The following is a 15,812-nucleotide window of genomic DNA, read 5'->3' on the forward strand; positions in this document are numbered from 1 at the left end:
TTCATTTCAATTTTGCTGAAAAGAAAAAAAATGACCAAGGCGTGTGTGTGTGTGTGTTAATGACACACAATGTTTACTTACCTCACTTAACATCACGACTAAACTTACCTGTGTATGTGTGTGTGTGTGTTGAAATGATAAACATTATTATTATTATTGACCCTTCTTCTTCTTCAGGTTTTTCTTTCTTTTCTTACCTGACTCAACCTTACCTGATTATTTTGTTTTGTTTTTCTGTTTTTCCTTCATTATCATCATCATAATTGGTGTAAGCAAAGAAAAAAAAACAAGGCGTCATCCTCGACAGCAACAACAACCAAATTTTTTTTTTTTTTTTGACAACAACAACAACAACAATCATCACGAGTATCACGATTTCGTTTCGTTTCAATTATTATCCTGTACTGTGTGTGTTTCTGCTATTTTAACACACAGTTAGATCAAGAAGAAGAAAAAAAAAATTTGATATTTATCATTCGAGGAAAAAAAACTGAGAAAATCTTACCTGACCTTTACCTTTTTTTTCGTTGAAAATCTATCATGTTGTTGTTGTTGTTGTTGTTGAGTTGTTAAGGTGATAAATCAAATCAAAACAAACATCGTAGATAGATCAATAGATAGATAAGAGAGAGAGAGAGAGAGAGAGAGAGAGAGAGAGAGAGAGAGAGAGAGAGAGAGAGAGAAAGATAGTGCTAATGTGTCATCATAATCATGACAATTATCATCACCATCATTGATTCGATTGATGATGATGATCATGACTAAATTGTCTGGCTGTTGCTGATTTCGATGTTTATCTTCATTCGTCCATCATTTTCATTCATTCATCGATTTATTGATTCGAATTGATTCGGATTATTCAATTCAATCCACCACCATTTCAATTTTAGTGATTTTTAAAATGGAGGCTAAAGGTCATCGTCAATGATGATTACCTTTGACTTATTTTATTTTTCTACAAACAAAACACACTTGATTCTTCTTTGGTCAAAGGTTACATTTACACTTTGTTTTGTTTGGATATCATCTTCTTCTGCTGCTGCTGTTAATGTTGTTGTTGTTGTTGTCCATTTGATAATGATGATTATTGACTTTTGAAATCCGTAACGTGTGTGTTGTTTTCACTTTAAATCATTATCATCTTCATTGTGAGAAGAAGATCATCGAAAAAAATGATGTCAAAAAAACGTAGTTTCTTTTCTTTCATTCATGGATGATAATGATGATAATGAGAACAGACCATAGGAATTTCGCATTTGCATATTTAGTTTTTAGTTTTTAGTTTTGCAACTTTTATTTCCAATGTAATCATCATCATCATTTTACTATCTTTTTTTTCGAAAAAAAAGCTTGATTGCAGGGTTGCCAAGCTTGCTGAGCTTGCTGCGCACAAAAATCAACACCAGCAATCTTTTTTCTAAATGATAATTTTTTTGGTGGTGATGATTATGATGATGGCCTTGTTATCGACAATGATTTCGTTTGTTTGAAAAACAAACATTCAGTGAGAAGAAAAAAAAACGTGCAAATTAAAATAATTACATTGAAACAAAACAACAGAAACACTTAAATAAACAACCAACCAACGAAAGCCAAAAGGAAAATGATTCGTTTTGACACATACACTATCTGTGTGTGTGTGTGTGAACTTAGACAAGGTGGTAGTGTTTGGTTTGATAATTAGATTCGTTTTTTTTTCTTTTCTTCGATATTTTTTGACTATTCTCACCTGGGTCACCTGGCCACCATGACCATTCATTCAGACATCGTCATCATCGTCATTAGCGATTATCTGTGCAGACATCCATATTGATGATTGACTGGGTTTGGTTTTTGGTTTTTTTTTGTTTGGCTAGAAACCAAACACATTTCCTTTCACTGTCTATATCTACCTAGCTAGCCAACTAGCCATCATCATCACAAAAAAAATTCATGCTTCTGGTTTCCATATGAGAAGAATGTGAATGTTGGAAAAATATGCAAAACAGTCAGTCAGTCAGTGAGACATTTAGTCGCCAATGAAAAACTAATCTAATCTACGATGATGATCATGATGATCATCATTGATTTTCTTCAACTATCATCACCTTTATTTTTTTCGATTATCAATATTCGAATGATGGTGATGATCATTGACATAAGCTTTTTGGCCAAGAGAAAAAAAAATTGATTCCAGGTAAAGGTGATCGATGACTTTTCTTATCTTTTTAAGAAATAAGAAAATTTACAGGTAGTCTGCTTGTGTGTCTGTGTTGACAGGCCATTCAATAAGTTTGATGATGAAAAAACCCAAACAAACTAAACTAAACTAAACTAACTTTTTTTTCTCATCAAAACAAACGAAACGAAACGAAAAAATACAGGTCATAAATTATAAAGGTAAGGTAATCTATCTGGTCAGTCAGTCATTCAGTCAGTCAGCCAAGATGATGATGATGATAACTGATAATGATTTTTGATGTTTGGTGTTTGATTGAATGAAAAATTAATTTTGATGAGGGTGGCCGCCATCAAATTCTGTTCAGTTCAATTCTCATCCTCATCAATTGTTAATTTTCAAAAAGAGAAAAACATTACTAATTTGCATAGTTATCATTGTTGTCGTGTCACGTGTTTCATGTGTGCATTTCATTAATTGATGATGACAACAATTGATGATGATTCAGGAATATTTCTTTTGTAAAGAATAAGGGGGAAAATGTTTCCGAAAGCCAGAAATAATATTTTAATAAAATTTTGCCAGAAGCCAAGTTTGATGAATTGAGGAAATTCAGGAAAATACAAAAAGAAAATATTTCATCATGTTTTTATGACTTGTTAACAAAACCAATTTATGTTTGATGATGCGAATATGACATAATGTATTCAATGTTGGTAGAGGGGATGGCAGGGTGGAATTTGCCGATTTTTTCCCCATTACTTTCCTCCCCTTGATGTATTCCAATACGGTTTTTTGTTTGGAAACATTTTTTTTTGAGAATCAGAAAAAAAAGTCAAACCGCGTGTGTGTGTAGCAAACAAACAAACGAACAAACGATGTTCACGTGTTCTTCAATGACTATGCATTTTGCTTGGTTGTTTGGTTGTTTGGTTGTGAAAATGATCACCACACACACACACAATACACAATACTCGTATATCATTCTCTTGTTTCAAATGACGGAAAAAAATTCATGAGCACTTCCAAAGAGAGAGAGAGAGAGAACGAATAGAATTTCAAAACACGCGTTCAAAATTGTATAAACAACAACAAGAAGAATTTCTCTTGTTTGATTATAAGTGCTTGCTTGTTTGGCCAAACACGTGCCATACATGTATCCATGTTACATTCACATTTCACATTTTTTTGAATTCAGAAATTTAGAAATTCTGATTTTTCTTTTCTTTTCTCTGAAGCAGTAGCCACACTGATATATCTTCTTGTTGATGGTTGATTCCATCATCATCATCATCAACATGATTTTTATACGAAGAAATTTCTTTTTTTTTATATTACTTGAATGTCATCGTTGAATTGCTGTTGCAGTTTGGTTGGTTACAAAAACATTTTTCGTGATGTCATCAATTCAATTCAAATGAATGATAATGACAATGATGACAAACAAGAGTCACGTGTCTGGAATTTTTTTTCTCTCGTTCTATTTCGATCCATCTCTCTATCTATCTATTGTGGATATATACTTTTTAATGGTTGAATTGAACAACAACAACAACAACGATAACAACAATGAAAATGATTCCATAAAAACATCAAATCAAACATGCATGCAGATACTTGATTCTTCTTTCAATAGTTATCGTTATCGTGGTCGGATGGTTGATTGGATTGTTGTTGTTGTTGATGATGACCATTAGTCAATTCAAAAACGAAAAAGAATTCTTCTTGAATCCAATTTATCTCAATTCAAATGGATAAGTGTGTGTGTGCGTCCTATGTGTGTCCTATGACCTTTTGACGTTCAATTTAGCATTCGAAAATTACAATCGAAAATAGTAATAATAATAATAACAATCGATGGATAACAATCGATTGTTATGTCAAAAGTTTATATTTAACAAACAAAAAAATAATAAAAGAGAGATGAGTATCAGTTGTGAATCAAATTCAAAAACGTGTCGTCTCTTCTTTTTTTTTTTTGGTCTCAATTCTGTCCGGATATAAATGATGATGATGATACGCTATATGTGTAAAGCGCATTGTCTTTTTTTTTCATTCGAAAAAAAAATTCAATTTTTAATTTGTTTCGGATGATTCTTCTTTAGGATCAGAATGATGATGTGAAATGGTGAATGGATGGTGAGAATTAAATTCAACGATCAAAAAACGATGACGACGAACGAACGAATTGACCAACGGTCAGTTTATTGTTGTCGTAATAGTGAGAACAAAACAAACGAAAAAAAAACATTGCAGAAAATCGATTGAATTTTACACAAAAAAAAAAAATTCATTGTTTTGAATTTTTTCGTAAATAAATCTTTTTTTTGTCCGTTTTTCACACGATAATAAAACGAAATGTTGTTGAATAATACGCGTAGGAGGATGATTTTTCTCTTCTGGCAACAAACATTCGATAGATTTTCCATTATTGAACCAAAAAGAAAAAAAAATCGAAAAAATGGATGTTTTAGTGAATTCAAAAATGTTGTCAACATACCAAATATACACACACACTATCTATGTATTTTAATGATAGATTCTTGGGTCGTATGTTCACGATCACTATCCATATTTCGATTACTTTTCTTTTCAACAAATCAAACAAATCACTAAGTAAAAAATAATGTTTTTTTTTGTGTCCAAAAATTGGCCATTATTTTCTTTTTCTTTTTTGTCGTCAAATGTCCATCATGTAATATTATGTAACTTGTGTAACAACAACAACAACATACCAATTACCCGTGTGTGTGTGTGTTTCAAGTGAACATGTTTTGTTCATCATAATGATGACATTTTTCTTTGCTTTTCTGCTCTTCTCTCTATCATTAATGATCAATTTCAATGTTTTTTGGCTTTTTCGTAGTTATTTGACGACTAATTGCAATCGAGAGTGACTGGGGGAGAGATACTGATTGAGAGACTAAGTGAAACACAAAAGATGCAAAAAAAACTGAATGAATTTCTGAAAAGTTTCCGGAAAATCAATGTTGTTGTTGCGATGATGATGATGATAATTATGACAAATAGTTGTTAGATTTATCAATTCTTCTTCTTCTTTTGCATATTTTCAATCAAGGAATTCTGTTTAAATTATTCAAACAAACAAACAGCATAACGAAGAGAGAGAGAGAAAGAGAGAGAGAGAGAGAGAGAATGAAAAGTTTAGCAGAAAAGTTTAGCACCTAGTTTTACACAAACAAGGTAAACAAAAAAATGAATTAATCAATGAATGAAAACCTATCATCATCATCGTCTTAGACATCGTCGTCGTAGTCATCGTCTAAGACATCGTCGCCATCAAGACAATTTACTAAAACTTTTCAAGCAAGCAAACATCATTCACAATTTTTTTTCATTCATTTCGTCTTGCTAACCATAACATCATCACGAGCTTCTTCATCAAAAATCAAAAAATCATCTGGGTTTCCTTATCTTCACTCATTTGATTCGTGTGTTGATGTTGATGATGATGATGATCGTGATATGATCATATCACTCCGTTGACCACGATGAATGTGTGTCTAAATGGTAAACATCGACAACAACGATGCAATGATGATCTTGCATCTCACACACAAACACCATACTGAGTTTAGGAAAAGGCTAGGTAAGACACATTTACGATCATTCTTGTGACTGAATTTGTTTCTTCTGCTTTCTGCTTTATTTCAATTGCTTTTCTCGTTTTTTTTTTTTTTTTGGTTAGTTAGTTAGTCTGGCAAATCAGCCAGCCAGTGAAAAAAAAACATTGGCCTGGCGTCATAAATGGCGCCAGTCTGGCTCATCATCATCATCATCATTGATTTTTTTCCCTTCAAACCTTCGTTATATTCACAGGTTTTCTTTCTGTTTGTTTGTTTGTTTTTATTTCGTTCAATAAAAAACAGAAAAAATACCTGGGCCATCAACAACAACAACCAAGAAAAGAAAAAATCATCAAGTCTACCTGTCGAATTATAAAACAAAAACTAAACTAAACTGAGCTAGAGAAAAATCATCATCAAATTCGTTAGTTTTACCTGGTAAAGTTTTCGTTCGTTTCGTTTCGTTTCGTTGTTAAACCACCATTAGATCATTAGCTTTTCTCATTCACACTTTTTGTTTTTTTTGTTTTTTTGGCAAACCAATCTCATCATAATTCATTTTCATTCAGCAATGATGATTATGATGGTGGTAGTAAACCAAGAATATATAAAATCATTCAAACATTTGCAGATAGTTTTCAACTGGAGGGTTAAATTTTTTTGGAAAAAAAATCAATATTGAAAAACATTTTTTTTTCATTCATAAAACAAACAAACATATAAACACCATAAACATTGAAACTTCCTTAACGAAGAAAAATATTTTTCTTTCTGATGTTAAGTTCGTTCATCATCAAATGTTGCCTGTAAGGCAAATGATGAACGAACGAACGAAGAAAATTAGTTATGTAAACTCAATCATCAATTGTCTGTGCTATTGTCTATGTATGTGTGTGTGGTTGGTTTGGTTTTGGAATGTAACTTTTTTTCTTTCTGTCCAAAATAAGTATATATTAGCCGCCGTTGAGCTAAGACGTATGAAATTTGCTAAGCGTTTGAAATCTCGTATTTTTGCCTTTTAAATAAGTTTTTATCTCTTTTAATCTACATATTTATGAATAAATCAGTAGTTTGTAACTTTGTATTTCGATTGATGCTAGTGTTTCAAGTGTTTCAAGTGATTATAACCCATTCCGAACCTATTTTTCCCATATTTCATCATCGCTCATTGTACAAGTGTCATAAGTTGCTCATCATCACCTCATCACCCATTCTTTCTCATCAAATAACCTACCATTTCAATAACTTTTACTCCATCTTCATCTTAATTAATCATAAATCATCTTAATATCTGTGTTTTCTTCATCTTTTTGGTTTTCTTCATCCTTTCGTGTATTCCTTTATTATTGCTCAAATATTAGACTCTCTTTCTGGGTCTTACTAGTGCTGCCACTATGGCCAGAAGAAAGAGCAACGCTTATCAACGTACTGTGCCGTCTGACTCAGACGCTGAATCATCATCAATGCCGAACAAATCATCCAAAATGAATCCAGAGAATGAAGCTCATGCAAAATTAGAAAATCTATGCATCGACCCCTCACCAATTGCTACATTCGATATCGACAAATGCTGTGACATCCTGGATCTTTTCAACATAGGCGACAAACGTTCAACATCACGATATATCAGTATTCTCCCAATCCTATCTACAACTATCAGAGCATTAGCTTTTACAAGCGAACAGAAAACATTTAACTTACTTGAGGAAATCAAACAAAACATCAAAGATAACAACAAACAACAACCAATTCCTATAAGTTACGCACAAATGGTACGAAAAGAACCACAACAAGTGCAAATGATTCCCAAACAAGAAAAAACAATTATCATCAAACCAAACAACAACATACCACCACCAACCATAGAGTATAAAATCCGAGATGTGATTAAACAATCTGATCAAAAAGTTAAAATCAACAAAATGTTCAGCAAAAAGAACTGTGTGATAATTAAAGTTCCCAACATTGAACAAGATCCACAAAGTATAATCGATAAAATCAACAATCACGAAATTACTAAAGATAACTGCAAAGCTTACGCCGCAAAGATGAGAGACCCAACCATCCTAGTCAAAAATGTACCATCGGATACCGATCTAGACCACATCACTGAAGAAATAACAGATTGTAACCAAGAGCTAAATGGTCTTAAAGATGAAATAAATTATCTTTTCAAGTTGAAATACGGCGACAACACCGCAAAAAATATGAATGTAGTACTCCGAGTCAGCCCTAAAGTTTACAACATCATAACAAACCAAATGCAAAACAAAATTTATCTTAACTTTCAAGGCTGTTATGTACAAACAAAAATCTTCGTAAGACAATGTCAGAAATGTTTTGAGTTTAATCACAAAACAACGGATTGTAAAAATACTGTCATCTGTAAAAACTGCGGACAACAAAAATCGAACGATCACACCTGTTCAGAAATCAAATGCTGCATTAACTGTAAAAATTCAATTAAACATAAAGACAACACCACACATTGTCCCAATACTGAAAGCTGCCCAATCTACAAATTACAGAAAGATATACTGAACGAACAAACCCAATACAGTCCATAACATGCCATAAGTACACCCATCTTTCTTTTTCCTTTTACCATGGATAATAACTCATTATTGATTATGCAACAAAACACACGCAAAAGTTTAATCGCAACAAAAGAACTACTACACTACCTTAATTTTTCCAAACCAGATATTGTACTTATACAAGAACCTTACACTGCTAATTCTGACAAAATACTCGGTTTTCCTTTAAAATCTATTTTACATTACAAAAAAAACAGCTTGAGACCAAAATCAGGTATTCTAATTACCAATAACCACCTCTACACAGAACTGCTACCAGAATTCTCCAATAACAACATCACCACCATAAAAGTTCAACTTCATAATTCATCTCTCATCGTATCAAACGCATACATCGAACCTAATTCCTTAACAACTGAACATATCAATCTGCTTGTAAAAATCATCAACACCCACAAAAACCAACCTCTAATTGTAGCCGGAGATTTTAATTCCCGACATCCGCTTTGGCACGACAGCACTGCAAATCCACAAGGCATAGCTCTCTCTGATCTAATCAACGACTTCGAACTAGACATCCACAATAATAAAGAACCAACGTGCATCACCACCAACGGAAGCAGTATAATAGACCTCACACTGACCAACAATAAAGCTACACCACGAATATCCAACTGGTACACGTCTAAGCAATCTAATACAATATTTGACCATGTATCCATTATGTTCACATATCAAGCTCAATTCTCAATCCCTAAGAAAACAATACACTCTACATATAAATTCAACGAATCTTTAGCAGACTGGCAAAAATTTATAAATCATGTCAATACGAATATTACACAACTTAACATATCAATTAGTAACATTCACACTGCAGATCAAATAGATTCATGCTCTTTACAATTCACGAAAATGATCCAAGAAGCAGCATACCAATCAATCCCAACCAAAAAACAAAATAAACCTCATAGAAATCACACTCCTTGGTGGGACACAAGTTTGAGATTAATGCAAATAACAGTCAAAAACCTTAGAAACTTGTACGCGCACGAGAAAAATCCAATAATGAAACAAATCAGATATCAAGAATATAAAAAATACAGGAACAAATATGTAAAATCGATATACAAAAAGAAACAAGAAAGCTGGAAAGAATTTTTAGAAGAAACACACACAAAAAACACTTGGGGTAATACATACAAATTGATCAAATCAACTTTAGCTTCTAAATCATACACCTTGCCAATACTAGACAAAGCACCACCTCACCAACACAATGTAATCATAAATAATATTCTAACCAACATCTTCCCAGACGACACATCAAATCATCACCACATTGAAGCAACACCAAACAACATTCTTGATGACGAACAACTTGTTATCACACCTGAATTTATTAATACACTTGTAAACACCTCTAACAACAAGAAAGCTCCTGGTCCAGATCATATAACAAACAGAATGTTAAAACAAATAAGAGAAATAATTTCACCTACACTAACCACACTTTTCAATAAATGTATAACCATAGGACACTTTCCCATTTGTTGGAAAAACGCAACACTAGTCATCTTTCCGAAACCGAACAAAACAGATTACAATAATCCCAAAAACTACAGACCAATTAGTCTACTGTCAAACATAGGCAAAATTTTCGAAAAAGCCATTCAAAACAAAATTCAAGACTATCTCACAACACATGAGTTACAGAACCCGAATCAGCACGGATTCACAAGACATAAATCTACTATTACTGCACTATCGAAGATCACCGATGACATTATACACAACAAAAAACAACGAAACCAACTTACGTCAATAATGTCCGTCGATTATTCTGGAGCATTTGATAACGCCAACTGGCACCGAATTATAACAAATATGATCAACATGAATGTGCCACATCAATATACGAAAATCATACAGAGCTACCTGTCGAACAGATCTGTCACATTTAAATACAACAACCACGAACAAACAAAAAGACTTACAATGGGATGCCCACAAGGAAGTCCACTATCACCATTGCTGTGGAACATATTGATCAACACACTTCTGAATACATTCAACATCCCCAACGCCCATATATACGCATATGCTGACGACATAACTGTAACATGCACAGGGAAAGACACAGACACCCTCCATCAAACACTTCAATCATCGCTAAATTTTATAAACACTTGGTCCATACAAAATTATCTTCGAATTAATGTCCAAAAAACACAAATTCTTCATTTTCACACCAAGCCAATGAACACACCCATTACACTCAACAATGAACACATCCAAACTGTAAATACAATGAAAATCCTTGGAATATCTTTTGAAAATCATAGACACAAAAACAAAATCAACTTTAATTCACACATCAACAACATCATTGTAAAAACAACACGCATCAAAAACATCTTACACAACTATTGTAAAAACACTTTTGGCATAGATAGTAAGAAAAGACAAAACTTATATAAGGGCCTCATTAGACCTGTACTAACTTATGGATCTGAAATCTGGATAAATCATGTAAACAAAAAACACATAAATAAACTAGAATCATTACAACACCAAATTCTCAGACAATCTATCATGGCCTACAGAACAGTTTCAAAATCTTGTGTCACTGTCTTAACACAGATCGAACCATTACATACTAACATACAGATTAAACAGCTCAAGTTTCGCAGCAGAAATAATATGTATCTAGATATCCCAGACAATCAAACACTCGATCAATATATCCAACAATTAAAAGACACTGAAATACAAACCGCACACCAAAACGCTAACAACACATTCAAATCATTCTTCCCTTCCCATAAAATACCAAAACACATCACGCCAAATTTCTTTACAACACAGTTTTACACCGGACACGGACACTTTCAAAAATACCTTTACAGATTCACACACTCCCACACAGAACTCTGTACATGTTCCAACACGACACAAGACCCCACACATCTACTCCTAAATTGCACACACTACACAAACATTAAATACGATCTTCATCTACACAATGTTAACACATTAGAAGAATTCATACAAAACAAAAACACACACAATAATTTCAAACACTTATGCACACACATCTATAAACATCTAAAAACATTATTCTGATCTTAATTTATCTTATATTTAATTATATTTTCTCTTCAATTTCATTTTCTTTGATACTCATTTCAAATTGTATTTTATTCCTAGGCTATCTGCATAATACTTGTAATCTATATTTTATTTTGAATCTCTTATTTTAGCGTAAATATCCATCGGATAAACGCTTTTTTAATAAAATTATTATTATTCTGTCCAAAATAAGTTAGTTTTCATTTTTTCTAAGAAAAATGATTATTGCTTGTTTGTTTGTTTGGGGTTTTCAAGAATGATTTTTTTTTCGTCAGTGTTTTCTAGCTAATTGAGAAATGAAACAAAAGTTGTTTTTTTGTTTGTTTAACAAGCTAGCTAGGTAGGTAATGAAAAAAAAACTAAGGTAGGGAAAACTGATGATGATTAGGTTTGGTGGTTAGTTTAGTTTGAACGAAAAACAAGATTCTTCTTCGTCTTTTTGGTTACCTCAGGATGATGATGATAATGCAATTTGCATACTTTGTTTTTCTCTCTCTCACCACACATTTTTTTTTGTTACAATTTTTTCAAGCAACAACAAAAAAATTTTGTTACATTCCATTTTGATGATAATGTGATGTGATATGATTGTTGTGAACGACCACCCACCCATTTAAATTGATGATGATGATAACCTGATCAGATCTAGAGAAAAAAGCAATGTTTGACAATTTTTGGTTTGTTAAAAGTTCCGTTTCAAATCAAAATTCTTTTGACATTTTATCTTCTCTCTGACAAACCAATTAACATGGGTGGCCACAGAAAATAGTAAAAAATTTCTTTCATTCAAATTGAATTGCACAGGTAACTTTGCTAACTTTGCAGGTTTGTCGGCAACTTTCTCAAAATCAAATCAATCAATTGATCGATCGATTATCAACGATCGAAACAAAATTGATTCAAAAAAAATTAATTGATAGATTTTCTCTATTGATGTTTACCTGCTCGCGCTCGCATGTTTGTGTGTGTGTGTGTGGCTAACATCATAATTTTCAGGTAAAAAAAAGCAAACAGAAATTGTTCAATTTGCTCATCATCATCATCATCGTAATCATTAAAATTGATCTTTGATCATCAATGATGATGATGGTCAGTCAGTCAGTCAGTCAACCAACGTTTACATTATCACCTTTGACATTTAGCCGACAATCTTTATCAAAAAAATCTTCTTTAAAATTACTTTTCATTCAAGTTTTCTCATTCGTTTGTATACTTTGTACTTTGACCGCTCTATTTTTCTCTTTTCAATCATCATCATCATCGATGTTTCGGTTTGTTGTTTTACCATTCATAACAATCAATGTTTGCCGAATCATCATCATCACTGGAATCAATTTTCAAAACAAAACAAACATTTTGCCTTTGATCTTTTCGTTTCGATGATGATGATGCGGCGGTCATGATTGTTGATGTTGCTGATGATGTTGACGGCGGCAATTTCATCAATTACATAATCGATGATGACGGTGATGATAATTGCCACTTGTATCGCTCGGTTGGTCGATCGGTAGATATCTTTGTTTGCCTATGGAAAGCATGTGTGTGTCATGCGTCAGGAATGTGATCAACGGACGAGAAAATGAAATGAAAAATGTTTGAAACTCAATATGTCACACAGGGGTGATGAATCAATAATCAAAAATAATGTTTTTAGGCAAAGAGAGAGAGCGAGATTTTTGCCAAATTACTTGTCATCAATATCATTTGACAAATTGATTCGGGTATTTTCATTTTTGATTGCCCCGGTCATTTTCATTTTTTTGATTGTTTCCTTTGGTTCAAATTGGCTTTTTGTTGCTGCCATTATTCGTAATTGAATTTGATCTACGCACACACACACAGAGAGAGAGAGAAAGAGAGAGAGAGAGAGAGATTTAAATTTCCTTTTTCCTCATCATCATCATCATCATCAACTGGTCAGCATGATTTGATTGATTGATGTATGACATTCCAAAAAACATATTTTTGGAAGGGAAAACTAAAGGCAATGATGGTCATTTACTAAATTGACCTTTTTTTTGTCCTATTTCAATTGAAAAGTGTCTATATAAGGGTGTAACCCGGTCAAAACTAAAAACCCAGTCAAATCAAAAACTAACCAATTTCCATAAATATAAAACCAATCCATTACAAAATCAAACCAGAAAAATAAAAATCATTTTTTTTTTTTTTTTGGTTATCGAAACTTCATCATCATCATAAAAAAACCCAATATACTTTATTACACTTTGTGACTTTTTACATATAAGGCTATTTTTATTATGTAATTGAGCCCAATCATTTGTTTGTTGGCCTCGGTTGTCATTTGTTTTTGTTTGTATGTATGGATATTGTTCACAAATTGACAAAAGTGGTTGGGGATCGAAACGAAAAACAAACAAGCAAGCAAAACACATCACTTAACAGCAAAAAAACACTCGAAAAAAATGGATAGTTTTTGTTTCGAGTAAAAACAGCAGCAGCAGAAGCAAATAACCATCATTACATTACCCCATATATATCCTATGTATGTACATCAAAATTCGCTTGAACGAATCGCTCGCTATATCCACAGTGTGTGTGTTTTTGTGTATGATGTTTCTGGTTTCGGGTTTGGTTGGTTGGTTGGTGTTTTCATTTTTTCATTTTGTCAAAAAAAAAAAAAAAAAAAAATTTATAGCCAGCAAGCGAGAGAAATGTATATGGCTGCTGCTGCTGCTTTTGCTGCTGGTTTGGTTGTTTCATGTTTTACAACTCGGGGAGGATATTGCCAGTTTGTTATTTTATTTTGTAGTTTCGTTTTGTGTTTCATGGTACATTGATCATTCGCCCTTTTTTCATTTCATTCATTTCAATCTATGGTTTATGTCAATGGCGACGTCCATTGATAATGATGATGATGTTATTAGTGTCCAAAACAGAGGAAAAACCAATTGAAAAATTTTTGTTAAATTCAATTCATTTTTAGCTGGAAAAAAATTCTGTTCGAAAGCAAGCAGAAAAGCTCGAATTCAGCGAACCAAAATGTTAAATTTAAACGATAAACATCAGATACACTCGCACTCACTCGCCATAAACGTTTATTTCTGTTGTTGTTGTTGTTTGATCCAATTTGATTAATTAGACCTAAGATATTACTAGGGATATTACTGTATTTGACAATATAGAAAATGGTTTTCAGCTTGGTTCAGTTTGTTTGTCAAATTTGTAACCAAAAAAAAACTTAATTTGATTAAAACTAGTAACAAACGAAGGCAATGACAATGACAAAACCGCATCGTTTTTATGAAATGTATTTTTTGTTTTGCTTGGTTTATTGAACTCAAATTTTGTTAAATGAATGAATGAATGTCTGTGTTGACAGATGTTTTGTTTGGCTGGGTTGCATTCATTATCCTGAACTGATAAAGTGGAAATAGTGGCCACACTAAACGAAGATAATTTCTTCAAAATCTAATGATGTAATCAACAGCAACAAAAGATTATAGGGAAAAAAAGATTAATAATTTTTTGAATATTTTTCAGCATCATCACCATCATCATGGTGTTATAGGTTTTGAACTAAATCATCCTATTGATTTTTTAGCTGCCATATGATTGGCTTATTTCATCACACACCATTCGAGGTGTGAAAATTAACGCCTTCGACCGCTTCTATTCATAAACACATATGTACACTGTACATACATACATTTCTTTCTCTCTCTCTCTCTCTCTCTCTCTCTCTCTCTCTCTCTCTCTCTCTCTCTCTCTCTCTCTCTCTCTCTCTCTCTCTCTTTTTCTCACTTTCAAAAATAAAAGGACTATCCCCACACAACATACAACAAACAGCAGCCAAACAAAATCAGTTTGAATATTATTGGTTGGGATGGATATTTTGGTTGGTATGTGTGTTTTTAGTGAAACAAGCAAGAAGATTCAGTCTTTGCTGAAGAAACTCATCATCATCATCATCATTCACATCTTATCTTATTGATCTATATTTTCTTTGTTTTTTCTTGGTTGAAAAAAAAATCCAAAATGAAAAACTCTGATGATGATCATAATTGAATTATAGATTTTGTTGTTTGTTTCGTTTGTCTTTTGAACAAGTCCCGAAATCGCAAAATGTTTCCCAAAAAATTGCGCATGCTCAAATCAATGATTATATATGAATTTGAAAACATGGATGGGCAAATTGAATTCAATGATTGAACTCAACTTTGAAAACAAAAAAGAAGCAATTTTAATTTGATTTCGCTCAAATCTTTTTATATCTTTCTTTTTTTTGTCCAAAATTCATCATATTTCACTTCACAAGCAAAACAAAACACATTTTGTCAACAATAAATGTATTTTATAATGTCCTTCATTCATTCACTCACTCACTCACTCTCTCTCTCTCTCTCTCTCTCTCTCTCTCTCTCTCTCTCTCTCTCT

General features: G+C 32.6%; 2 protein-coding genes across 2 annotated transcripts in view; both read left to right on the plus strand.

Annotated features, from left to right (window-relative positions):
- Positions 1–15,812, plus strand: part of LOC113798139 (uncharacterized) — a 31,045-nt gene that overhangs the window by 8,697 nt on the left and 6,536 nt on the right. The gene's annotated exons all lie outside the window — the stretch shown is intronic.
- LOC113789658 (uncharacterized) lies at positions 6,825–8,312 on the plus strand. Its single transcript, XM_027339231.2, has one exon. It carries the CDS (start codon positions 7,140–7,142, stop codon positions 8,310–8,312), a length of 1,173 nt encoding a protein of 390 aa, XP_027195032.2. The 5' UTR covers positions 6,825–7,139.

This window comes from Dermatophagoides pteronyssinus, unplaced genomic scaffold (genome assembly GCF_027571235.1).
Source record: "Dermatophagoides pteronyssinus isolate colony J.1.1.1.1 unplaced genomic scaffold, Derpt_VIB-CSIC_2022.12 sq0019, whole genome shotgun sequence".
In the NCBI taxonomy this organism is placed as follows: domain Eukaryota; kingdom Metazoa; phylum Arthropoda; class Arachnida; order Sarcoptiformes; family Pyroglyphidae; genus Dermatophagoides; species Dermatophagoides pteronyssinus.

Excerpts from the sequence above, each read along its gene's own strand:
- LOC113789658 (XM_027339231.2), top strand. The coding sequence starts at position 7,140 with ATGGCCAGAAGAAAGAGCAACGCTTATCAACGTACTGTGCCGTCTGAC.